General features: G+C 36.6%; 1 protein-coding gene across 1 annotated transcript; it reads right to left on the bottom strand.

Annotated features, from left to right (window-relative positions):
• Positions 1-2,586: 2,586 nt before the first annotated feature.
• On the bottom strand, positions 2,587-5,004 carry LOC133876544 (heavy metal-associated isoprenylated plant protein 37-like). Its single transcript, XM_062314840.1, has 3 exons — positions 4,630-5,004; positions 4,389-4,464; positions 2,587-3,839 (listed from the first exon to the last, which is right to left on the bottom strand). Exons 1-3 carry the CDS (start codon positions 4,666-4,668, stop codon positions 2,800-2,802), a joined length of 1,155 nt encoding a protein of 384 aa, XP_062170824.1. The 5' UTR covers positions 4,669-5,004; the 3' UTR covers positions 2,587-2,799.
• Positions 5,005-17,326: the final 12,322 nt, after the last annotated feature.

Genomic DNA, 17,326 nt, shown 5'->3' with positions numbered 1-17,326 from the left:
ATGCATGCATAATTTAACATTATTGCAATTATGCTAATAGAGAATAACTTTTATAAATTAGATTCTTTGTGTCCTCTGATAGAGAATGGACACGTCAAACTATTACCGGGCTAATGACCAACGTTTTGCCAATAGTCCATCGGGTCAGCAGCCATATGAGAAGTACTTCTATTAGCAACTCACGATAGTGTTGGTTCCAGTATATCAGCAATTCTTGAAGTATTGGATTTCATAAGCAATTCATGGGACTCTTGAAGGGTGGGTCTCAACGCATTAAGGAGTCCGAAGGATTGAGAATTTTCATGCTACTGTTATCTTTTATTTTCTTGTTTCTATTGTTCCACGTCTGTTAGTCGTGTGTTCTCTTTCTATCAGTATTCATTAAGCAAAACCTGCCCGGGTCGAATAGGTCATTGATTTTATTCAAAGCTTGTTGGTAGATTATATGAGATGATGTAACGAAGCTTATTATTATGAATGTAGATTTTACCAAACTTTATCTTTTGCATTTAGTAATATATTTACAGCGTGATACATTGTCAACGTAGCTTTTTTAACACACTTCATCCATCAGAAAACAGATCTGAAAGGAAGGAGGGAGCAGATCTACTCCCTCATTTTCTTCATTTCCTTTTCTACTCCCCGCTCACACTATCTCCCTCCTATTTTAGGTTTTTTATTTTTTATTTTTTTTGAAGGTGTTATCTCACCAGATAAGCAATTTTGACATCTCTGCTTTGCATCCGTCCATGCATCTACCTCCGTGCTGTGGCATTCATCTCCTCCCTAACCGTTGCTAGCTGCTAGTTGTGTTTTTGCTTTGAATAATAGTTTTATTCTCTTTAGATCTGCCATTATAGGCGATCTATGGGATGAAGGTTAGTCAGGTGTGAGAGGTTATCTCTCACGGCCTGGATAGTTCGATATGAGAGTTATCTCTCACGGCTGATTTAAATAAATTTTTAAGATATTTGGTTTATCCTTAGCTTAGATCTAGTATGCTCGGAGCAGATCTGCTCTTTAACTATTTTTGTACATTGGTTAGCAGAAAATAAAAGTCATAAATATCACTTAATTTATTGTAAGAATTTTGTTTTTATCTATGACTTTGTAACTTCATAGCAAGTAGTTATGATTTTGTTGCTTTGTGATGTAAAAGCTTTATGTTTGTGATCTTTGATCAATAAAATACTAGCTTAGATCTTTCGATGATAAAAAAAAAAAAAAAAAAAAAAAAAAAAAAAAAAAAAAAACTGATGAATTTCCACGTCAACGACACGTGGCACCATTAAAATTATGACACGTAACCCCATATTTTTTTTAAAAAAAATTTATAAAAAAAAAAAAAAAAAATTTGTAAGGGTGGCTCAACTACCCTTTTGGGCCACATGAGGATGGTTGGCCACCCCCATTTGGTCAAGGGGCCGAGGTGGCCAAAGCTAGTTTTGGGGGTGGCCAAACCACCCCCAAGGCTACCACCAAGGGCCAAAATGGGGATGGCCAAAACCACTCCCATTTGGCTTGGTCACCGCCATTTTAGCCAAGGGCATTGCTTAGCCACCTAAGGCTAGTTTTGGGGGTGGTTGGCCCTTGGGGGTTGCCGAAACCACACCCATTTGGTCTGGGGGTTGTTTGACCACCCCCGTGTCCCATGGAGGTGTTTCGACCACTCCAAAAGCCAAAGTGGGAAAAAATAAAATTAAAGAAATAAAAAATAAAATTAGGTTTTTGCCCTTGGGGTTAACCGAACCACCCGCAAGGACCATGGGGATGATTCGGTCATCCCCAAAACTGGCCTTGGGGGTGGTTTGACCACCCCCTTAACCAAAATGGGGGTGGCCGACTACTCCCATGTGGCCAAAAGGGGTGGTTGAGCCACCCTTACAAATTTTATTTTATTTTATTTCTTTATTTTTTTAAAGAAAAAACCTTCAAAAAAAAAAAAAATTATGGGGCCACATGTCGCTAACGTGAAAATCCGTCAGTTTTTGACGGAAAAATGGATGGAGGTACCATTTTCGTCTTTTCCCATAGCAGATGAATCACTTATATAAAAAAATGAAAACTGAGTAAACAAAAAATAAAGTTTTTAAACCACAGTGAGCAGAAAAGTATTTAACCCATTATGATTAAGATTTATTGTTTGAGTAATTAGAAAAATTAACTCAAATCTTTTTAAATAATCTAATCTCAATTTTATATGTTTATCTTATACTATATTTATATATTCATATACACACAAATGCACTCATATCTATATCTAGACTCACAATTATAATAATTCAACTTTTATATATATATTACAAAGAATTTTTTTTTTATTTAAATACTTAACATGTTCTCAATATAAAGTTTAAAATAATCTTACAAAAATAAAATTATACGAGCTTATACGAGTCAAGCCTAAATTTATACGAACTTGAATTTTTTGTTTAAGCTCTGTTCGTTTACCGATTCTGAGCCAAATTAATTCAAGTTGAGCCCAATCATGTTCACATGTAACTCTCCTCGATTAGGCCCTATTAATATGGCTAACAAACCACATACCGTTGTCAGTACAGAAACAAAGGAAAGAACAAGCAGACAGAACTGAAGAGTAGATAAATTAAAAATTAAAAAAAGAAAATGAACATTCGTCTTTAAGAACTACATAATACACTGATAGGATTCACCCACACATCCCATCCTAACCCATCCATTCCGAGACAGCACAATACAGAAGACAGTCAAAAAGCCACCAACTCCGCTAACAAAGGGGACTTGAAGTCAACACATACTTTTTTCTCTACACATTTTATATTACATAACGGAACAGCTACTTGTGTTCTCATCACTGAACATGTGGGTTGCTGCAGAGTTATGGCCACTGTAATTAGGTTCAGTATAAGGGTAGGAGGGGTTAGGGCTAGGGCTATGATTGTAGTAATAGCCAGTGGTAGGGGGAACAAAGGGGGACCTGTGATACATCATCTGGGGTTGTTGTTGTTGTTGCATGGCATGCCTGGCCTGCATATTGTTCATGTTCGTCATCATAGGTGATGGATGGTTGTACCCATTCATGTTCATCAGCATGGATGATGGGTATTGACCTGTGGCATATCCACCAGTTGGGAAACCAGCTGAAGATCCCTGATGGGGATTGTTGGATTGTTGGACTTGGAACCCTCCCATGCCATTGGAATTGCCTCCTAAAGCAGCAGCAGAAGCAACATTATTAACCCTATTTCCATGAAAACCAGCCAGACCCATCATGGCATTGATATCATTTGCCCTTTTCCCTTCCCCACCATTGATGTTCCCACCACCCAGATGAGCACTGTTCATTTTTAGAGCTGCCATGGTTTTTGGATCAATCCCACCTGGACTTGCCTTCATTACCATATTCTGATTTGTGTTTCCTTTATTTCCATTACCTGCATTCACATTGTTCATTTTTCCATTGTTGGAACCTGCATTCTTTGCATTGTTTGCGTCAATTGCCTGCTGCCTGAGCAGACCCAGTTGATTAGCTCTCTCTCTGATAAACCGCAGCTCCTCCTCTTCACCATCCTCTTCCTCGTCATCAAAAAAGTCATCATCTTCTTCAGAGCTGAAAGCAGGAAATTTCTGCTGATTTTTGAAGACTTCAAGGCCCTTGATTAACCCTTGCTTTTGGCCTTTGTTGTTCTTATCATCTTTTATGCAGTTGGTTTTCTGCTTTTGGTTTTGGTTGGTCTTCTGAGACCAAAGCTCAGCATGTTTGCCTGCTTTTACAAGTTTCTTGATCAAAGTAGCAGCATCTACACTTCCTGAAACCGTCACTTTTTGCTGCTCTGTTTCTATGTTTACTCGGTACACGCCTGAAACAGAGGGGAAAGATACATTGAGATTATAAAATGCACAAAATTCAAATTAAGGCATAATTAGTGAGAGACTTCCCCAAAGTATCAATTATTATATCCCAGAAGAAACTGCTATTTTGGCTCAATTTCTTTCCTTATATAGACAGAAAATGATAAGGACATCCATCGTTCAACAGTTCAAAGAATATCAGCCAGGCGAGCTACAATTCTTTGCATATCGTTGACTTGGCACAGGGTAACCAATGCTTTTTTGGCCGTTGATAAAAAGAAACTGATTTTCTTAAGTTTGATGTTGTTCTGTTTTTCAAAAAGTTCAACTCACCCGTAGAAAGCGTAACAGTAGTACGAGGGTCAATTCACTTCATGTTTTTTTACAGAGTGCCCACAAAATGAATTTTCTTTTCATAAATTTCTTTTAACAAATTTTCGCAGCAACCAAACAAGCACATATGTACATACATCAAACAATGCGGTTACCGAGTGGCCAATAGGAGCAAGACAAGAACATGTAAGACAAACCGAAAGAGATGATGAGATATCGAGCACCTTCAATCCTCTGGAGGAGTTTCTTCACTTTCTGCTTGCACCCATCACAGTGTATGTTCACTCTGAGAACACAAGTCTGTAGATGAAAATAGAAAGGAACAACGCAAACAACAAAAACAAGAAGAAGGTTCTTAAGGAACAGAGCACCACCCAACTTTGCCACATTCAAAGTAAAATAAAAATATATAAAATAGAAAAAGAAGACTTGAAGACAGACAGAATGTGGTTAAGAAAGAGAGACCTGGATCTTGAGGAGCTTAAAGTCTTCTTCTTTAGTCATTTCTTCAGTGATGTTGGGAGTGAAAGATTTTTCTCTCTGCTAGAAAAGAGAGAAAAAGGATAACGCCTAATCTAGTGGGGGGCAAAAGAAAGATTCTCCCGTTTCTCTATTTACTTCTCTTCATCCTCTTCAGTTCTCAAAACCAAACAAAGCTAAAGCACATGGGTCTCGAGCTTTGAAAGTTAAAAACTAAATAGTAACAGAAATGCAGTCCAAATGCCAAGACAAACAGGAGGAAAAGGGAGAAGGTAAAGTGAGAGAGAGAGAGAGAGAGATGAAAGTCAGAAAGGAGGACTAAAAATATGGGAGAGAGAGAATGAGGGGGGCGCTCTCAACTCTGAAGTGATGTGATTTAACGTTAAATACTGAGGAAAAACAATAAAAGAAGAACAGTGACTTGACAGGCCAACTTCTATCTCAGTGCTGTTTGTCATATGTAGCCCCATATTTTCTCGTGATAAATTAATGCAAGCAGACCCTGTCTGTCTTGGGTCTTGGACTCCAAGGAGAAATATGCTGAGTGTTTTTAGATGGATAACGTATTCTATGATTTTGAATATATTCGTATCTGTTCCTTGATTAACTTGTCCTACAAAATCAGACTACTAAGACTAGTCTGTTGCCTCTTGGGCCAATTTTCAATGAACTACTATTCCAGGATCGAAATAATTTCAGGTCTGAATACATAATTGGAATAGGTGTTTTACCATTTTAAACAAAACATCACCAACTTAAAAGTTCCATCCAGACAAAATGATCACCAAAATTATAAAGCAATATATGAATCAACGAACAAAATTTTGGTACTTTGAAGAGCTTCTCAAAGGTAGTGTATGCTTGGAAGATATAAAAAGAGCTTATCTATACGGGTAGAAGTGTGAGATCTTACCGACCACAAGAGTTTATGAGTTTGAAAAAATTTTCACTCAAAAGAGCTAAATATGAGGTAGCGAAAATGGTTGGAGCTCGTTAAGGACTACGAATGCGATATCCATTACCATACAAGTAAAGTTGACATGTTCGCAATTCGCAAATGCTCTAAGTCGAAAATCACAAGGTCGGGCATCAGGAGTCATGCCTACTTAGTCGCAACTCATGTAGGATATGGAAAAGCTTAGCTTGGATGTGGTTCCTAGCATGAAGCCGACTTTCGTTGCTACTCTAGTAGTCCAAACACTTACCAAAGTACGTGGAGCTCGAGGATAGAGCTAGTAGCGGAGAAGCGCCCCAACTTTTGGATCACTATGGATAGGCTTCTGAGATATGAACATTGGATACATGTACCCGACAACGATGATCTAAAAAGAGAGATCTTGCAGAAAGCCCACTAAACTCCATACACGGTACACCTTGAGAATATGAACATATATTGGGACATGAAAGAGCGTTACTGGTGGAGTAACATGAAGAGGGAGATTTCAAAGCACGTGCCATGCTCCATTCTCTAGCAAGTGAAAGCCAAACACCACCTGCCAGCAAGGCCTCTTCAACAACTTCACGTCCCATAATGAAAATAGAAGTCGCAATGGACTTTATTGTTGGTCTACCAAAGGCACCGTTGGACAAGATGCTATTTGGGTGGTGGTCGACAGGTTGACAAAGAGTGCACACATTGTCATTGTTCCCATCAAGGTTACAGATTCAATGAGACTAGCAGATCTGAACATTAGAGAAATTGTCATAGTACACAACATACCAGGTGGTAGCTGCTATAGTCATGGATCAAGATCCTCAGTTCAGTTGAGGTTTTGGACGAATCTATAGAAAGTAATGGAGATGAAGTTGAACTTTAACACGACCTACCACCTGCAGATAGATAGTTAGTCGAAAAGGACCATCCAAATTTTTTATGATACGTTGAGGATGTGTGCTCAACTTCATGGAAAGATGAATTTAGTACTTTTCCCTTGATTGACTTTGCCTATGACAATAGTTTTTAGACAATTACTGGAATGACATCGTATGAGGTGTTATACGGATGCATGTGTCGCTCACCCTTGTGCTAGGATGAGGTGGGTAAATGACAATATTTGGGGTCAGGCTTGGTGCAAGACACAAGGGAGCAGGTTGCCCTCATTCGACAGAAGACGCTGGCCACCCAAAGTAGACAAAAGCTATATGGACAAGCGTTGTAAAGAGTTGGAGTTTGAGGCGGGTGATCAAGTGTTCTTGAAATCTCACCAATGAAGGGAGTTGTGTGGTTTGGAAAGAAGTGAAGGCCTCCCAAGCCTATACCTAAATCCTCCATTGGTCATTGACTTAGACATCAAAATTATCCTCCATCACCACATTTGCCAATCCTTCAAGTTGATTCCTACCATATTTTGCAGATTATCATCGACCTGGGTTCAACTGTGCAATTTTCAGCGTCATCATTATATATTAATAATCATAGTCCTTTTGTGTTTTTTGACATAGTTTTTTCTATCACAAGAGAATAAGAAACACTTCTAGTTGCATTTTTTTTTTCTTTCTTAATTTTCTAAAGATAAGAACATGGCATAAGTTTTTTACTTTTTTACTTTTTTTTTTCTTTCTTAATTTTTTAAAGATAACAACATGGCATTAGTTTGTTGGAAAGAGTATTTGTTGAAATAAAAAGAATATGCTCATCAAAGGGTGCTTTATCCAATTTCTTGTCTAATAATCCTCGAATAAAAGGATAGAAAGAAACAAGAATGCGTTTGACAAAGAGTTTGAAGATGAGACATGATGAAAGTATTGATTGATGTAAAATAGAAATTATTTTTAATATTTTTTTAAGAGAAAAGTAAAGGAAATTGTTTCTTAACGTGAATAGAGAAGGTTAACTTTTTTGAGAGACGGTCATCAAACATGCTTTACAATTTAAAGAAAGGAATGTATGAAACTACATATGTGTCCTTTAGACACATTTAATTTGTTGTAATAGTTAAAATTTAAATAATTATCATAACGGTAATTATTTAATATAAAGATTTAATATGATTTATTCCACATTAAGTTACATGAAATCAAAACGGTTTTTTATATTAATGTTTTTGATTTATTCTTCTTGATGGGAGGAGAATAATCAACTAACCAATTAATAACGAGGGTCTATGGCCTACCTATATAAAGAGCCATGTGCATCAATTTATTAGTCTACTTATATAAAGAGCCATGTGTATCCATCTATTGGCACATAAGCGTAGGCCAGAGGAACTCTCTAAATTTTATTTTTTCAAATTTTAGTGTTGCAGAAAATTTTCTTCGTTCTTCGTCTCGCTTGAACAAAGATATGGCTAGAGGTATTTATAATTCTACTGTTTATTTAATTTAATAGCATTTTATTTTATATTATGCTTACGAGGAAATCATGGTATTTTGTCTTAGGTCATGCGCACCTTAATTAATGTGTAAAGATTTTTTATATTTTTTTGTTCAATATGGGAAAAAAGGGTTACGAGGGTTCAAACAACCAAAGATGGGTGGACCCCAACAACAAAGCCCAAACGAAAAAAGGCGATACCCAAACAGAACCAAATTGGCAATGGATTCGTTTGATCCAAAAATGATGGATCTGGCTTCAGTGCTGTAGTTAAAACTACAGCACAATCTGCTGTTAAAAAATGTACGGTGAGGATTTGAATGACAGAATTTTTAAGGCATATTAGACTCATATACACGAACATTTAGATCCCACCCTTCATCTGTACTCACTTAATCTGTCCACCGATTTACCATAATATGGCAAGCAACCAGAACCAGTCCTCTTGTTAAGGGCTCCTCAGTCAAGCTCGCCAAGAAAAGCTTGAAATCGTTCCCTGAAAATTTGGGCAACGAGACAGGCGCCAACATCAACGAGGCAGAATTTTCTCATTGCCTTCATCGAACTCCAATAGGCAATGAAGCAAGCGAGATCAAATAAGCTGAGAATGAAGAAATTGAAGTTAGAGATGAAAAACTTGATATATCTTCTTTATCTCTTCCTTCGAGTCTTGGACATCAGGTTGAGGTTAAAGAGAAAGAAGAGATAAAAAGTGTGAGTGTGACTCGTTCTGATGGAGCAACAGATGCAGAGAGAGACAGCTTTTTCTTTTCTTTTTATTTGTACTTTTCCTTTTACGGTTTTACCCTTAAACGGCGTTAAATGTCTTGCTTTATATGCGACAGTTTCATTCAGGTTAACTTTAATTTTTTAACAGCAGATTGTGCTGTGGTTTTAACTACAGCACTGAAGCCAGATCCCAAAATGATTTAATATAAAAAAGGAACAAATTACAAGTTTTGGTGTAAATTGCTTAATATTTGATTTTAAAAAACATGATGGTTAAGAATTATAAAAGGAAACCAAAAATGTTTGCTCTGAAATCATTTGCAGCATCTAAAGTAAAATTTTACCCATAATTATGTTGAGGAATGTTAAAGCTCTCTCTAGTATTCTTCTAGTGTTCATTTGAAGGGACATAAATGTAATAAAAAAATTAAAAAACTGTATTCATGTCATCCAAAAGGACATAGATGTAATTTTTTTATTACATTTATGTCATTCCAGATGGACACCAGAATAACACTAAAAGGGAGCTTTGGCATTTTTCAATTATGTTAAATGCATATATTATTAGAAAGACTAGGCTCTATTTGTTTTGGCGTAAAATAAATTTTAGAAAACATTTTCTGTATTTTTTGGTGTTAGGTGCAACATAAAATAATATTTAAACCGAAAAATGTGAAAAGTTTATTTAATTTCAGTAAAATTGTTTCCGTTGTTTTTAAAAAATTGTAAACAATTTTTTGCGTGTGCGCTTTCCCGTCTCAAATTGTAGGAGTTTGTCGGACCTCGATCGGACCTCTGTCGGAAGTCGCTAGACATTTTTTGATGAGTTAAATATCATAAAATCATTTTTTGGAAAATCATTTTTTGTTTTCATTGAAAATATTTCCAACGGAAAAAATTTAACGTCGAAAAAAAACCGAGTATTAAATAGAGTCTGTTGTACGTTTATTGAAAAAGTATGAAAGAACTATTTTTTTTAATAAAAAAAAAAACCTAATTTAAAACTATTTACCTTTAAATACTACATATATTTTCATTTTTTGTTTCATTCATTAATAATTTTTGGTGTTACATAAGAGAGTAAACACTCGTATCTGAGAAGGTGATATATTATCTAAAGAAAAAAGAAAAAAGAAAAAAAAAAAAAAGAAAAGAAGAGAAGGTGATATATTGAGACATAAAAGAATCCAAACTGAAAAATTGAAAAAAATAAAAAAATAAAAAAATAAAGGTTTTTGGATGATGGTCAAAAAGGAGCAAGTAAACTCCACACGAATTGAATGGTCCCCTGTGCAAAGGAAAAGATGGTTTACCTTTTGGACTTACTACTGTAGTTAAGTCCCTCTCTCGGGGAAAAAACCAAAAGACAAAAGTAAAAGTAGTCTTTTTAACCTCAAATGGCTCACAATTTCCAAACATACTTCCTCATATTTTAACCACTTTTGTACAAATATATTAGCACAGGCGCAGGAACAGCTACATGTGACTTTTGGTCCTCGTGTCCCAAGCCTCTTGCCTCTTGTTGTGGGTTCCTTTTTTCTGAGGCAGCACGCAATCACACAAAGGTGAAAGTGAAGCCAAATGTGTAAGAACTCACCACTTGGGGCGCGTTTGCTCCATCATTACTTGCTCCCCACCTCCTGCATGCTCTCCCAACAAAACTCCCTTTTCTTTCTTTTCTTTACTTATTTTACAATTTACAAAAGCTTTTTGCTTCTCCCTCAAGTCTCTCTCTCTCTCTCTCTCTCTCTGCGATTTTCTACCATAAATTAACTTTAACAGCCACTGACTTTTCTCCCCTGGGCAAAGGAGTTCAAAATTCCTTCAATGGGGGTAGGTTTAAATTCTCTGAGGAAAACAAGATACATTGGTACGTTTGGATGGATCATGATGAAGATCTTGATGGTCTCTGTGGTACTGTTGTCCCTTGGGACCCACTTCTTTTGGGGGATCCTATGCGCCAGAGCTCATGATCAAATTAATCTCTTGGGTGGGGTCCCACATTTGATCTGCTTTTGGATTCTAATGAAGGAGGAGATGGTGGGCCTTACTAGGCTGGCATGGCCCAGTTTTGTGGGGGCCTCTATGCTTGAATCCTCGCCCTCTCTTCAAGATGAGGCCCAGGTGGGCTGTGGGACACAGTAAGTTATGCTCTGTTTGCTTCGGCGTAAAATAATTTTTAAAAAATGATTTCGGCATTTTACGGTGTTTGGTAGGAGTGAAAATAATGGTCAACGAAAATCATTTTTAGTTTAATCGTAAAAGCTTCTTTAATTTTTGCATGTATGTTTGATATCCGATTACCGAAATTCAGCAATAGTCGGTTGTCGAAATCTAGCTAGCGCCGGAATCTAGTAACATCCAGTCGCCAGAGCCGGTGGACTGGATTCTAGCCATGGTCAGAAGCGACCAGATCTGGCCAAAATGACTGGCTCTTGCCGGATCCGGTCATTGATCCAGCCAGAACTGGCCAAAATGGCCGGGATCCGGCTCGATCTAGACGAATCCAGCCATTTATAAATTCGGCTATTTTGGCCAGATCCAGCCAAACCTACTCGCCGGAATCAGGCAACGGCGACTGGACGTTGCCGGATTCAGGCGACAATCGCTTGACTTTGATTTTCACATTTCGTAATTTTTTCGTGAGAGCCAAACGCCGAAACATATTTTTGAGAAAATCATTTTTTTTTGAAAATAATTTCGCCGAAAATATTTTATGACGGAAATCATTTTACGTCGAAACAAACGGAGCATTAATCTATTTGTAGAAACCAACATAACATATTGAGTGTGACCCAAGTATTTTCTGTGTTAGAACATGGAGGGTGGGGGACCATTCTATTGATGGGCCCCATTAAGGCCTCATTGCTAAAGAAGCCTAGGGAGGCATTAATTAAGAGATGCTTATACTAGCGACGCCAAAACAAAACCTGACAATCTAGCCTGAGGGCCTCAAACTCGATTATACCCTTGCTTAAGCACAACGCTTTGCAATCGATTCTCTCATTGCTAGCTCACTCGACTACCTGCTCACCAGATAGCCATCCTTGATATTCTCGAGAGGGAATTTTCATGTCAGTATCAAATTACTAGGAGTCCCTAAAATCCTAAAGAGTAATGACATGAGCGATAGATCTATAAAAGGAGGGAAGGCCTCCTTACCATATACGCACAAAAATATATTTACCCATTTTATCTAGTTTTCCTCCTTTAAAAAGCTTTTATTAACTTGGGTGTCGGAGTGCCTCCGATCCTCTAAGACCGACGGTCTTCTGATGACCCCTCCTATATCAGCCCGACCATCAAAAGAATATAGAAAAAATTCAGGTTCATGACCTTACCTAACTTAACCTAACCAACCTAACTAAATGCAAATGGGATATGATCAACTACACATTATGTGTTTAGAAGCAGCAATGCGTCCAATAGATGAGACAAGCGAACCCACTAAAATACATGACACGAACTCTTGTCCTTTTGCCCTTTCTCTCTTGTCCTTTGGTTTACTACTATGTTTAGGTGTAACAAAATCCATCAGCGAAAAGCCGCTCGATCCCTTGACAAGAAGATTTGAAAATTTGGTGAAAATGTGCTGTAAACACCTAACATTTGACCTTTATTTACACTGCATTTTTTCTGTCAAAACAAAGCAGTGGTCCCAATGGTCCCTCTCCCTCCACAGTCCTGCCCAATTATATATATACCATAATTCCCATGTAGGCATGTAACACGAGTAAAACAAAATCTACTCTTTTAATCCCTAAAACATCATTATATATTATTAACTTAATTAATTGTAGAATCAACCATTCTTAAATAGTACTATCTTGATAAAAACAAATAATTGTTAATTTATCGTGTATAACTTGTCTAAATTCTCTTGCTAAGCCTGAATGACATTTTGATGACATTTCTACAATTTTTTTTTTTTTTTTTTTGAAAATATTCATCTTTTTACGTTATTTTCCAACTAAATTGGGCTCATCGTATGGGCTAATTAAGTTTTGTTGACGATTTACATACTAAGTAGTGGACTTCCGTGTTTGCTTTTTCACCTATAAAACATTATTGTTTTACATATTAGCATATTAGTCCCAAGGAGTATGGGTTAGAGTCCCATGCAAGGATTTGAGTCGTTGAGCAAATCTCGTAAAGGAAGATTTATGTGTATTATTGGTATATTGTTGTATTCCTGAGTATAGTATATTTTAGAGAGTAATGCTATGTACAAGGAGAATTAGAGTTTTTCTCGTGTCTTCCTAAATGTCATGTGTTTTTAAAATCTTCATTAAATCAAAATTTAATAATGACCGTTTCAAATTTAATAGTGATTCTAAAAGCCATATGACATTTAGTAGAACATAAGGATTGACTCTATTTCTTCTTATATCATTATTATATTTTAGATGTTACTGTATTCTTTCTTGTAGGCTAAGGTTTGTATTATAGGTAAGACATGTTCCCAAGTTAATTTTTATTTTTATTTTTGCTCATATTAACGAACTTTTTTTAAAAAAAAAAATAAAATTAACATTTGAATATATAGAATCTACATGTAGAAAAACAGATTCAATGATTAGTTTGAAAAAAGTTATTAGAATTGTACAATAATAATTGTACAAAAGTTATAAAAGTGCGTGTGTGTATATATATATATATATATATTACGTGAATTGAATAATTACAAAATATTGACATGAAAATCGAAAATCTTTGTGAATTTCATAAAGAAATTGTTTTCTGCCAAATCCAACGTCAGAATATAAAATATGACACAAAGAAAAACCAAGGATTTTTTTTTTTTTTTTTGTTTTAATTTTTTTTAACAAAACACTTTTTTTATGACCTGGGATGATCAATACAAACAAAACTAGGCAGGAATTGGGGTTAAAGTAATTTTTTTGATTAACAACACCAAATCAAAATTCGGGCCTGCTAGGCCCACTAGGGCTCTAAATTGTAGCCGTCAGCAACTCGAACTCTATGGATCAGAATGCCTCTTCCAACCCATCAGCCTCTGACTCCACAATTTCTCCTTGGGCCAATGCTGCTTCGTCTGCATGTTATGTATCTCAAATAATCAGTAACGAGCTGTTATCTAAAACATTGAAGTTAATAGGAAAAATATAAATTTAATCATTTAATTTTATATTTTCACAATTTTCTTTATGTACATAGATTCAACTTTCTATCATTTAAATAAAGTCTTAACACGTAAAATATTTAATTGAAATATGTGATAAACAAAATTAGGATTTGAATACAGAACTTTTGCTTTGGTACTATATTAAATTATCAATTATACTCCGTTTGTTTCGGCGTAAAATAATTTTCGGAAACTGATTTCGATATTTTACGGTGTTTGATAGGGGCGAAAATAACGGTCAACAAAAACTACTTTCGGTTTGACCGTAAAACCTTCTTTAATTTTTGGAAAACGATTTACGATTTTTAAAACCGTAAATTGTTTTCCAAAATTATATTCTTCGTCTTTACACGCACGTTTGATATCTGACTGGTCGAATCCGGCAATAGTCGGTCATTCGAAAATAGGCAGCACCGGAATCCGGCATCATCAAGTCACTAGAATAATGCCGGCGTCGGAATCCGACCACCGGAACACTGCCGGCCGCCAGAATCCGGCCATGAACAGAAACCGGCCGGAATCAGGCTTGATCTGACCAGATCCGGCCAAAATGGCTGGAATCCGGCCTGATTTGACCGGATCTGGCCAAAATGACCGGAATCCGACCTGATCTGACCGGATCCGGACACTGATCCGGCTGGATCTGGCCAAAATGGCCGGAATCCGGCCTGATCTGACCGGATCCGGACACTGATCCGGCCGGGTATGACCGGATCCGGCTACTGATCCGGCCGGATCTGGCCAAAATGGCCGGAATCCGGCCTGACCTGACCGGATTCGACCAAACATGCTCGCCAGATTCTGGCAACGGCGATGGCGACCAGTCGTTGCCGGATTCCGGCAACAGTTGCATTTTCACTTTTCATAATTTTTTCGTGCGAACCAAACGCCGAAAAATATTTTCGAGAAAATAATTTCTTTTAATACCCCGTTTGTTTCGGCGTAAAATGATTTCTGGAAAATAGTTTCGGTATTTTTCGGTGTTTGGTAGGGGCGAAAATAATAATCAACCGGAAAATGATTTCCGTTTGACAAAAAATGCTTAATAAATTTTGGAAAATGATTTACGCTTTTTAAAAGCGTAAATCATTTTCCGTAAATGGTAAATGCAGTCGATTCTTTTTTAAACAACGCAGTCGACCTTTACGTTCAAGCAGTTGACTATTGCCGAATTTCGACAAGTCAGATTTCGACTTCGGTCGGTGCCGGAATTCGACAAATTAAGCCGGAATCCAGGGACGTCCAACAGATGTCGTCGGATTCCGGGGATATCATGCTGGATTCCGGCTATCTCGCCGGATCCTGGCCCGGATTCCGGCTATCTCGCCGGATCCTGGCCCGGATCTGGCCATCTGGCCGGAATCCTGGACGGATCCGGCCGTTCTGGCCGGATCTCCTGCTGTCTGGTCGGGATACTGGCCGGAGTGGCCGAATCTCCAGCCGTCTGGCCGGGATACTGGCCAGAGAGGCCGGACCCCTGGCATCTGGCCGAATCCGGCTGTTCTGGCCGAATCTCCGGCTTGCTGGCCGGAAACTGGCCAGGACGGCCGGTTTCCGGTCAACTGGCCGGGATCCGGCCGTTTTGTGCCGAGTGCCGGCAAAGTTCGCCGGAATCCGGCGAAAATGGCCGGATTCCGGCAACTTTTGCCGGAATTTGTATATGCCAAATTTTAAAAAATATTTTTATATTATTTTATATTAATATTTTTTATTTTGTGAATAAAATTTAATTTTTTTAAATTAATATGATTAAATTAAAATATAAAAGATATTTGTAATTTTCCGTACGCGCCAAACACCGAAAAATGATTTCGACGGAAAATATTTTTTTCTGAAAAATGACTTGCCTGAAACTATTTTACGACGGAACCCATTTTACGCCGGAACAAACAGGGCATAAAATTGATTTCGTCGAAAATATTTTACGACGGAAACCATTTTACGTCGAAACAAACGAAGCATTAGTTAAAAAGCTTAAGCCGATAGGAAATTGTGAATTTAATCATTTTATAATATTTTAACAATATATATTAGTTGATTAAAATGGAGGATAAATAGAGTCAAGATTTGAACTTAAGACTTTAGCTTTGATACCATATTAAATAATTAATTATTCAAAAAGTTTAAGTTGATAAAAAATTGTGAATCTAGTACTTTAATTAATATTCTACCAATTTATATTAGTAATTAAAACGATGGATAAACAGAGTCAAGGTTTGAACTTATATATAAGATTTGTGCTCTGATACAATATATGTCAAATAATTAATTATTAAAAATACTTAAGTTGATAAAAAATTGTAAATTTAACCATTTAATTAATATTCTAACCACATATATTAGTGTTATAAGCCGAGGAATTTGACATCTTGGATTTGAATATTGTCTTCAATTTGTTAATCATATTGAAGTAAACGTCTACTTTGGTGAGAAGATTTCGTTGAGACATGCAACTTAATCGAAAAGAACACAGGAAACGTAATTTAAGTTCTCTCTTTTGTGTGGACTGAAGCACAAATATATTTGGAGGGCAATAAAAAGATGATTTTATTAAATTCTGTCAAAACATATATTTGGAAATGAAGAGTATAATCTAAAATGGGTTTCACAAAAGCCTGTCGTAAAGTGACACAGAATCTATTTTAACCATCATCCAATCATGAAGCCCATATGGATGCTAAAGCTAAGTAATTAAGAGTATGCTTATGAACTGTTTATCCCCTTTTTCCCATTAACTTAGAGGCTACTCGCCAAAACAACACTTATATATATGATCAATTATGAAGCCCTTTACATATCTTCTTCGACCTCGATCCCTATGCATCTTTTTGTTCTCTAATTGGTCTGACACAAATAGTTTAACTGCGTTAAAGATGGCCAAAGAAAACAGACGATCTGTTTATATATGGATGCTTATGTTTATTGACTTACATTTGAGTACTTCTGAGTGGATGCTTTTGTTTTTTGTTTTTTTTTTTTTATGCTTGAAAGTGTCAAATTCTGTCTTTTGCCGGATTCTTTGTGAAAGGCAGCTTTGCTTATTAAATTGTACGTGATAGGTCCTTTGATCGATGCTATTATAAAGGGCTACAGTTCAAATTAAAAGCTTTGTTTCCTATCAAGTATATATTGAGAGCGAGTAGAAGGGGAGTTGTAACACCGAAAGGAGAGGTGACTTGATTTAAAGGAGCTCTCAACACTCAACAGAGGAGAATATATAGCTAATGATCAACATATATATTAAACACTTTATAAATAATTGTAATTTCCATAGATTATGACAAGTAATATAGAGTAAATGAGTAACACCATATGGCGTTGGGGCATTGCATTATTATGACACGGGCCTTGACGTGAATAACGAGGATATATTAATTGAGTGATAAATATATATATATATAGATTGTAACACTTGAAAAGTTAAGTTTTACATTGAGTAAGTAGATTATGACACTTATAATAGTGCTCGTGACGCTTACACCTTACCTAAAATT

The sequence above is a fragment of the Alnus glutinosa genome, chromosome 1 (assembly GCF_958979055.1).
Source record: "Alnus glutinosa chromosome 1, dhAlnGlut1.1, whole genome shotgun sequence".
In the NCBI taxonomy this organism is placed as follows: domain Eukaryota; kingdom Viridiplantae; phylum Streptophyta; class Magnoliopsida; order Fagales; family Betulaceae; genus Alnus; species Alnus glutinosa.
This window is presented reverse-complemented; position numbering and strand designations above follow the sequence as displayed.

Bases quoted from the DNA above. Each gene is read 5' to 3' on its own strand.
- LOC133876544 (XM_062314840.1), bottom strand. From the start codon at position 4,668: ATGACTAAAGAAGAAGACTTTAAGCTCCTCAAGATCCAG. The intron at 4,465-4,629 runs GTCTCTCTTTCT...TTTCATCTACAG, and splicing joins TTAAGCTCCTCAAGATCCAG to ACTTGTGTTCTCAGAGTGAA. The intron at 3,840-4,388 runs GTGCTCGATATC...CCTCTGTTTCAG, and splicing joins ACTCCTCCAGAGGATTGAAG to GCGTGTACCGAGTAAACATA.